Below are 10,347 nucleotides of genomic sequence, written 5' to 3' on the forward strand. Positions count from 1 at the left end.
CTGTATATTTAAAAAAAAAAACCAGATTTGTGCATTTATAAAACATGAAGCCGCTTTAGCAGATAGTAGCTTCCTTGGTATTCCCCATTTGTTCCCAGCATATACTTTATAGTTCACAATAACAAATAGGCAAATAAGGAAGACAATAAATGGAATAATGAGATTCACCACAGCAATGATCAGATGTGTCGGTGATACTTGGTCAGCTACCTTCCACTCAGTTCTGGAAGCCTTGCTGCAGAAGGTAGGTTTTCTAGGAAAGAATGCAATTTCCCTATGTATGCTTTGAGTTCCTAGAAAACATAATTTCACAGCAACAGAAGCACAAAATTGTCAGAAAGTGCGCTCAACTGGTGTGTATTTATTGCGCAATAAAACTGTGGAGCACAAAGGCCCAGAGTAAGATTTCCTTCTCTACAGGCATTACTAATGGTATAACTTCCAGCTGTTTGTGCATGAGTCACGATTAAAGCCTTCAACAATCTTACCACTTTAGGGATATCCACACATACTGAATAATGATTTTTCAGAGTACATATTTAATTTGTCTGTTCTCCTATGATGGGAGATAAACCACCCTCTTCAAGGTTGGTGCTACAATATCTATTTAACAAAAAGGGGGCAGAACTGACAAAGACTATTTCAAAGGGTAATTATAGCTGTCAGAGGTAATAAACTTAACCCATCAAGGAGGAATGAGGCAACTGTGAATACAAAGAACATTATTCCAAGAATAAACATTAATGCCATGGGCTCTGTTTTAACACAGCTCGTTTTTCTCAAGTTCTTCACTTCATACAACAACTAGAGTAAAAGTTAATAACATATATGTTGTATAACTGTTAGAAGAATGTTATCCACCAACCTCTAGACTTTCATCCGAATCATATGAAATACAATCTCTATTGCCTGGGCACCACTTCATCACACAAAACATGTTCTTCAACATCATCCTTTTGAGGACACACTGAGCACTGGATTTTATTTATATACTCCATATAGCTCTAGCTACAGGGATCCCTGGCTCTAGAGTTGCCATCAGCCTATCAGAATTGTAGTCACAAAACTCTAAACAACATCAAACCTACATCACCCAATTTAACAGAGAGCCCAAATTGTTACATTTCTTGATAGATGTGTCAGATAGAACTAAGCTCCATCTTCAGAACACACTAAATTGTACTCCATAATTTTGACTTCATAATTTATTTGGAAATTTGGTAGAAGGAAGATAGCATAAAGACGCTGAAAGCAGTCACAGAAGGTTGAAACACTTTATGCAACAGAACCTGAAAAAGACAGACTTCAAGTTTAAGACCCGCAGAGATTTTCTAAAATAATCTACAATATGTCTCTTTAGCAATCCTGAGATTCTTTAAAGAAATCCTCTGGAATTTCAGGAAACCACTCTGGATTGTGTTATCTGAACAGATAGCATTTGGCCATTTGGGACACTTAAAATTGCAGGCTTTTTAAACATGAATACAGTGATACCTCGATACTCATCATTGTTTCCCGAAGGTGCGATGAGTACCAAAAATGACGAATATCAAACACTTTTTTCCCATAAGGAATAATGTAGTGAGTCACAAGGCAACCAACATTGACAAGTTCTAGTTTGTGCATTGACTACCAAACAAATGATGAGAACCAGGACATTTTTGTGTCAAAATGTGTTGAGTACCAAATTCGATGAATTTCAAAGCAGTTGAGCACCAAGTTACCACTGTATTACAATTAAATACTTCATATTCATATTAAAATATACATCTTAGGGAGAAAATCACACAGAACTCATGAACCTGAATATGCTTATTTTTTTTAAGTCAGCATATTTAGAAGAGACTGCTAGTTATTAATTATCAATATGATTTATTGTTTCCTCCCCATTTTCTTTTAGAACAGAATATTTAAACAAATGCATTCAGCAATCCACATATTTTAGTTTACTGATACTGTGTACAGTATGCTGTAACATTATATGTAAAACCAGTTAAGCCGGTGGGCAAAAGAATAAGTGTTTTATACATATTTGCTAATTGCATGCAGTTGGGCCTCAACAACTGAGTAGTTTTCCTTTTTTCATAGCAGCTGACATCCTTTGGAAGTATAATACAATATAGGTATGGCATTTCATACATTGCATAAATCTTTGTGATTTATTTGCTATATATATGCACGCACACACAATTTATTTATGTCACGTTATTGAAATGACAATTTCTCACAGTACAGCCAGGTATGATGTTGCTACTATACTATATCTAATCCAACATCCCCTCATGGACAAACAAATGCCTATGACAGTGATGGCAAACCTTTTAGAGACCGAGTGCCCAAACTGCAACTCAAAACCCACTTATGCATCGTCGAGTGCCGGGTGGGTGTTGCCCATTGGCTGGGCATGGCCAATTGGGTGGGTGTGGCCCATTGGCTGGGCATGGCTGCAGTGGTAACGGCAGACTGGGTGGGACTAAAAAGTTCAATCAATCAATTCCAACTTTGCAAGATCTTTTTTTTTCCTGCGAGAAGTTGAAATTGACTGAACTTTTTTATTTGCACATGGTGGTGAAGGCCTAAAGCGAAAAGGTTTTATAAAACCCAGCTGAAGGCCTAGGACTGGGGCAATGGCGTGTGTGCCCACAGAGAGGGCTCTGAGTGCCGCCTCTGGCACCCGTGCCATAGGTTCGCCACCACTGGCCTATGACAAGATTATAAGAATAATTACAACAAGACTAATGGTGCTCTGCTGCCGATGGTTTTTCAACAGTTGGTATCCAAAGGAAAATGCAACTAATTTTTACAGCCTTGTATTTCATGAATTTGCCTCTCTGTTTTGGTCCAACAATACATCTTAGGGTTGGAAATGCCACATCTGAGCTATGCACAGTGATTGTTTTTATTTACCCTAATTCTCCCAATGTTCAGTTTGACAGAATGACTTCAGAGTTTCTCTTATTTTGTTATAGTATATATAGTTTTATATTCTTTTACCATGCCCTGTACTTATTTGCCTTTTTCTTAAGCTGTCATCAAATAATGTAATATTTCTTCTCCTCACCCTTTAGACCAGGAGTAGGCAACCTTGGCTCTTTTTTGACTCGTGGACTTCAACTCCCAGAATTCCTGAGCCAGCCATGGTTGCCTATCCCCTGCCTACCATCCTGGCTTCCTTAGAATTCATCCTTTCCAGTTTTAAAACTGTACAATCTCTTTCAAGTAAGGTCCCCATCACATAAAGGGACTGTGATATTTTTAATTTTTGATTTTGATTTTGAACTCTTGTTTTAAGAATTTCAAGTCTACCTTTTGCACAGCATCCTCAGTATCAGTCGATGTTTTGATCAAAATGCACACTTGAGACTTGTACTTCTCAAGCTCCACAGTTGCACCAAGTTGCGCTGAAAGGCAATTTATTTTCTTCCCCAGGCCTTATGTTTTATTTTTCTAGTAATGCAAGCTTTTCAAACTAGAGAAATTTATTTATTTACAAATTATTATAAAGTTTTAGAAATTTTGTTCTTATAAGTTCTATATTTATTTGGTGGAAGGTCAAAAATAATTCATTATAACCAATTTGCGTTTGGGGTAGGAAGCAAATAGTATAAATAGTATGTAATCTGTATTATATGCTCTTCTAATAGAATGGAAGGTGGCATTCTGATAGCTCCCGAAATGCCAAAATAATGCTATAATTTCTTCTGCAACCTGCTGAATAGCAGAACAGAATTATGGCTGGTCATTTTTTGCATGTGCAAAAAACCCTCATTTGAGCCTAGTTTGGCTAAAAGCTTTTAGAGAAGTTGCATTTCTAATTTCTTCCATTCCAAAAGCACATTTCCAGATATCACAGCATTTAGGTGAGCTGGCTGAAGGCACCTTTTTCCTAATTATCATCTATAAATTTGTAGGACACATAATATGTATTCTGTTAATGCCTAACACTGACAAAAAGAGGGCACTGCTTTATTTTTACTCAGAGCAGATTTTTAATATATAAAACTCAAAATAATTATCTGCTTTTGTAACTTTCACTATGTATGCCATTTTGTCACAAAAGTTTAACTCTAGTTAATAACAGTATTCAAATTTTAGTTGTCACTTGGTAATTATATGGAAAAAGACAGACTGAATTTCCTGAAGTAGAAATTACACAACACTCGCACTTAGAAATCATGAACTTAATTTCACAAGATACAGCCATTTTTCTTCAACTGAATGAAAAAGAAGTATTCATCTTTTAAATTCCAGGAAATTTATTGAAATACGTTTGTAAAGACAGCGTCATATAGATGTCATCCATAGCTCTTCATAACAGAAAAGACTCTGTTATTCTGTTTCTACTTTGTCCTATCACTTTCTTTTTCAAAGTATATGGCTCTGAATTCAAAACAATCCTGCCAATATTAGAGATTACCTGTTTTGAATTATGCCCAGATCTTTAATTACTTCCTGGAATTTTCATCCAGGTTCACTGCCCTAAAGACTTTCATAACTTACAATCACTGATACCCCCTCCCCCAACCAGGTCTAAAAAACATGAAAAAAAGGATGAAAAAGTACGAGGATAAAATATACATTGGCACCAATCTTTAAAATGAGCAGCTGGATACAGATCGGGGAGAAGGAAGCAAAGGATGGAACTGATCTTTCTGTAGAGCTGGAAATGGCCAGAAAATTAAATATTTAGACTGATTTTTCAGTTGCCGACAAAATTCCTATTCCAGGGATTTCTCCACAAAATCATGGCTTAGGAACATTGTTTCAAGCACCTTCACTGAGACAAGAAATTCCAAAGGTATATGAGAGGTTCTGTATTTATTATTCCTAGACTGTTTTATAAACCGATGAGCCACAATATCTGACAAAATGAAAAGGTTCTAAATAAAGTTTAGTGATACCTTTTTTTGTGGTGTTTTATATCAACGTGGGAGGAAAAGTCTTATTTGGCTGAATAAATCACGCAGTGCACCTTTTGTGTCTAACCGACATACAGATAAAAGGGTTGATTAAAATCAATAATTTAAATTGGGTCTTTCTGCTTGGTAATTAATATCATGGCAAAAATCAATGTAGATGATTTCCAGTCCCCAGATTCTATCAGCAAGGACCACTTCACTGGTTTTATAATTGATGCTTTCTTAAGTAAAAGGCACAAGGAAATTCTCTATAATCACCAGTACTGATATTTCTTATTTCCTACACTAGATTTGCTCAAGAGAATCCGCCCCCATATAATTCCTATATACCAGGGGTGTCAAACTGGCGGCCTGCGGGCCAGAGATGTCACGCACAGGCCATACCCACCCCGGCTCTGCAACGGCAAGTCACGATATGTCATGTGACTCAATCGAGTTTGACATTCATGCTATATACATTAGTGGCAGATGGCTGCTGTAAGGTGCACTGCCTTAAGAACCTGGACTATCTTCTCTACTGCTCTGCCCGAATACGCACCATAATTAGGAGTCATTCAGCAGATCACGTTGCTCAACTGTATTGTTCCAGAAATTTGTTTGCTTTTGTGCTTATTATGATATGCAAATGTATCCATTATGATGTAGTATTCGGTGAAAGCTAGGCCACAATGGCTTGTTCAATAAACCATGTTTTTAAACATCTTCTCACCATGGGGTATGTGAATGCAGCTATTGGCAGATCCAGTACTTAAAACATTAGGTTTGTGTCCGATACAGAAAGGAATTTTTTTTAATCTATTTTGAAAGTAATTCATGTTGAGACTGTCCTCAACAGAGTTGCAACTTTAGAAATTTGTGAATACTCTATGGCAAATATGCCACTATGCTGTTCTTTCTTTTGCTGATTGTATTTAGAACATTAAAATATTATATTGATAGAAATTATGCTTCCTCTGCCTTTATTTAATGTTTATTTGATAGGATGTTTATACAATTTTGTTCCTAACATATATTTCAAGCATTTTTCTGATACTGAGATTATTTATGCAATAATGTTCTAATCTATGCATTTGTGCTACACATTTTGCTGAATAAGTACGATAAATGGGATAAAAGGAGTGTGTGCGGTACTTATTCATAGGATAAATATATAAAGCTACCCATAGGCAGAGTGCATGCTATACAAAGGCACCAATATACTGCTAGGATATGATGAGAGCTCTATACCCACTCATCTGAAAAACATCAAGCTGAAAAAAAGTATCCTTAGCATTAGTTATAAAAAGTATTGTCATCACATTTAAAATAGTCTAATGTTTGGTTAATATTTTCAAAGACCTTTTCCAAATAGAAAAGAGCTAAAATTAGAATCTTAGCATATTATTCCCCACAATCCTGTCTGGTACGATCTATCATCAAATTTGGAACACATCTGACAACTCTACTACGTAAGAAATTGGGACCTAAGATATATTACTTTAATGTCAGTTTACAGTGCAACCGCTGAATTAAAAATAAAATCAAATCAAGCACCATACAGCTTGAAAGTACTGCATAAGCATTTTGAATATTTTTAAGGCTGTTTGATCCAAGGAAACAAGGTTTCAAAAAATTAGCATGCATATTTCCTAGGACATTTTATTTTAAAAAAATAAATATAAATATTAAGAAAAAGCAACAGGGACTGCTGGGATTTCCATCACTAAGTGATGCAGTAATGAAGCATGACATTATATGACAGCATCACTTAGTGACAACAATCCCCGTAGTGCCTATTACCACCAAGCAACGCAAAGGTTTTGTGTTGTTAAGCGAGTAACATGTGAGTCGTAAGGTAAATGGTTGCTGTCAGATGGAGGGGTGTGTGCAGGTGGCTGTGAGGTGCGAGCATATCAGGCTGGGAAAGATGGCTGCCAGGAGGGGAGGCTGCAAGCAACTGACTAAAATGACTTGCGACTTTCCCTGCTGCCTTCCTCATTGATTTTGCTTGTGGGAAACTGGCTGCAAATGGCGATCATGTGTCCACAGGATGCTGCAATTGTCATAAATGCGAGTCAATTGCCAAGCTCCCAGATTGTGATCACTTTATCTGAAATGGTATAGGGTTTCCTGCTTGGGCAGGGGGTTAGACTAGGTTCCTTCCAATTCTGTTATTCTGTTATTGGACCAGGATGATACTGGGATGGCTGAACGTCAAAGACTAGTCATAACTACCACTTATTTAGCACCATCATAATTTCGCACATGGAATGAATGGTCATTAAAATGAAAGTACCTGTTTCTAAGAATATAGGACAGGTGAAGGTCTTCAGCAAAAAAGAAACAAATCTCTGTGTTATTTCCAACACTGAAAAGGTCACACATGACCTCTTCAACCCCACTCCAAGGCACGAAAGGGAATTTATATATATTCTTTCTTAGTGTAATTGCAGTGTGACAAGCAGTACAGAGAATAAAATTCAGAAGTACACATAGGAGCTTGCAGTCTCAATGTTGTCACTTTTGGCTTACAAACCATTTGTATATTTCAATCCTATATTTGCCATCTTGGATATGACATATCTACAACATATGTTATTTCTAAGCAATTTATAATATTTACAATTTACAAAAAATCTTTACATTAAAAATTATGTATACATGATTAAAGAAATTTAATCATTCAATATTCAAATAACTTGAATAAGAATAATAACAATAATTTTACTTTATCTCCATAATATTGTTTCAATATTTATATTATAGATCAATAAAAGGCTGAAGCTTCTACAGAAGCTTCAGAACAGAAATTAAGAATTTCTTCTTACCTCATCTAAATCCTTTATATAAACTGGCTTTTCCACTAAACCTATTGGCATTGATTCACTGTGAGGTATTTTTACTTCTTCATACATTTTATTATTTTCTCTCTCAATAGCTTCTGGCAAAAACATCTGTAAAAATTAAAAAGAAGAAAGGGAAAGGGAAGAACAGTTTAAAGTAATGAGTTGGACATAGAACAATTTCATCTCAGTTAGCAGTAGCAAACTACAGCTAACTAAACAGTTAGCAAATTAAGTATCAATTAAAATATTCTCTAAAACAAGCAAAAGTTTCCAAAAATGGAAAAGCAAATCTTTGGAAGTCTATTAAAATTAATTCACTCCATTTAATAATTCTGGTGTGCTAGATGTTTCCCAATTCTACAGTGACTGTAAAAAAAAATGTTGCTTCTTAAAAAAAGAGAGAAATCAGAAAATGGTTTCGGAATACAGTAATGAATGCATGTCATTATATCTTCCATTTATTGAAACTAGAGCTGAGTTCCTGCCTGCTTGTAAATTTGACTATTTAAGATGGTCTTTCCACTATCTGCTCAGGAGTGTGAAAATTCATGGCAAGCAGCCAAGAAAATAATGAGCTTGTTTGCAGGGGGATTAAAAAAAAACCCATATGGTTCCCTTTCTATGGCACACAAATTTAACATACTATTGTAGATTATAGATCCCTTTTAAGACTAGCCTTCCTCTATGTAAGCCAGAGTCTGTAACTCCCAGAAAGGGCATGACAGCAGGGAATTTCAAGTCTTAAAAGTTCTAACACATCTGGAAGAACACTAGTGGCAGAAATCTGTACCATTATGTTATCCAGTGAAATACATTTTGGTAACAATAAGGCTGCATGCTTTTTGCTGTTTACTTCAACAGCAAAATTACTTGACCATATGCTCAGAGAGGGCATATGGTCAACCAATAATTTCAACTATGCAGCTGCAAGATTATTTAAGTACAAAGGATCAGAAGGACTGGCAAAGTGTAAGAATACTTCTACAAAGCTTTTGGATAAAATGAGTCTACTTTCTTGTCCTTCTCCTTCTTTTATTGAATATATTTTTTTCTTGTCGTTCATACTGCTTCATAATAAAGAAACATCTGCCCCAAAGAGTAAAATGAAGTGTACAAACCAGCTTCCAAACTTAATTCAATTAATTATAATCAGCATTATAACACAGGTAGATATTACACCATGATTAAAGCAAATGTGAAGGGTTAGATAAACATCACGCAGAAGAAAGAAAAGGAAAAATGTGGTAAATATAGGACAGTTTCAATATGTTCCCGATGTTCTAATTACGATGAAACAATCAGGTATTCTGGTTTGCTTTACCATCTGGTTATGACTTCTTTAGATTTCTAATTAATATACAACACAATAGAAAATTCTGAATCTATAGCCCAGAGATTTGTAACAAATGAATAAATTCATTTTTCCATTGTTCCAGCTGAGAATAACTAACCTTCTGTAACTTGAGAGCCATTAGGAACAATACGGTTCTATTCAAGAGCAGATCTAATTTATAACTTCAAGTAACATCTTTCACCCCTTGGGTGGTCCACTAATATATGTTCTTGCCAATAAAAGGATTTCAATATTTCAAGGAAAAAACAGCTGAATATAGCAAAAGTCTTCCAAGCCCCCAAACCATTTCATGAAATTAATGGGAATGAATTCTTATAAATAACTTTAGGGCCAAGTGATTGACATTTCTCACCGTACGAAAATATGCAGGTTTCTATCAAGGGGCGGGGGTAAACAGTGGGAACAAAAATTACCTCTTCCAAATAAGAAAATACCATTCTAAACTATTTTAAGGAAGCTCACTCAAATTCATTACTCAGAAGGAAACTTTAAAAGCATACCTTTGATCCCCCAATAAAAGCTGATGTTGTCCTAGCTTCAGCTTGTGAGTCATAAACATGCGGGTAATGAATTTTGTCAAATTCCATGTCTCGTTGTCTGCATAAAACTGGCATTGTGCGAGCGTTCAAAAGTGCTTGTTCTCTGTAACCACAAAAGGAAAACCAGTGGCAATCAAAACTGATAGGAACTCAATGCAGAATGCAGTGATGCCGTGGAAATGATTACAAATACTAAGCAAATTCAACATTAGAGGGTTAGAGAGCTTCATATTGGACATCAGAGTGGTGTTGCATTTCAAATGTTCTTTGAGCAAAGACGTCTGCACACGTTAACATCATTCACGATGGCCTCTTTTTGGGAAGTAGAAACGGGGCGTTGTCTTACCTGAACGCCGTTTCTCAGCACGGAGATGGATAATCCACGATGGGTTAACTTAATCCTCCTGCCCAATCAGATCAAGTCAGCCAAACTTGCCACGCCTGTCCTGGGCCTATCCTTTCCCAGTTTTTGACGAGGACGCAGCACTGGCTGACAGCAAGACGTGTTGGTTCACAGGCTAACCCCTGGCCTAAGGACCCATTTGGGTGGGGGTGGATTATCCATCTCCGTGCTGAGAAACGGCGTTCAGGTAAGACAACGCCCCTTCTACAGCACTGGAGATGGATAATCCACGATGGGACGTACCAAAGCCCACTGTCCCTACGGGAGGGAACCGGGCAAGTTTGGAATTGTGTCGTGAGGCACCACT

The 10,347-nt window shown here is 36.5% G+C and overlaps 1 protein-coding gene across 1 annotated transcript in view; it reads right to left on the reverse strand.

Annotated features, from left to right (window-relative positions):
• The window catches only part of ASCC3 (activating signal cointegrator 1 complex subunit 3), a gene marked incomplete at its 5' end in the record, with an annotated part of 204,773 nt that overhangs the window by 190,719 nt on the left and 3,707 nt on the right, over positions 1-10,347 (reverse strand). The window contains 2 exons of the mRNA XM_015818005.1: positions 7,727-7,852; positions 9,599-9,740. Of these exons, the coding sequence (XP_015673491.1) occupies positions 7,727-7,852; positions 9,599-9,740 (268 nt within the window). The remainder of the gene's footprint in view (positions 1-7,726; positions 7,853-9,598; positions 9,741-10,347) is intronic.

The sequence above is a fragment of the Protobothrops mucrosquamatus genome, unplaced genomic scaffold (assembly GCF_001527695.2).
Source record: "Protobothrops mucrosquamatus isolate PMUCROS unplaced genomic scaffold, P.Mucros_1.0 scaffold663, whole genome shotgun sequence".
Lineage (NCBI taxonomy): Eukaryota > Metazoa > Chordata > Lepidosauria > Squamata > Viperidae > Protobothrops > Protobothrops mucrosquamatus.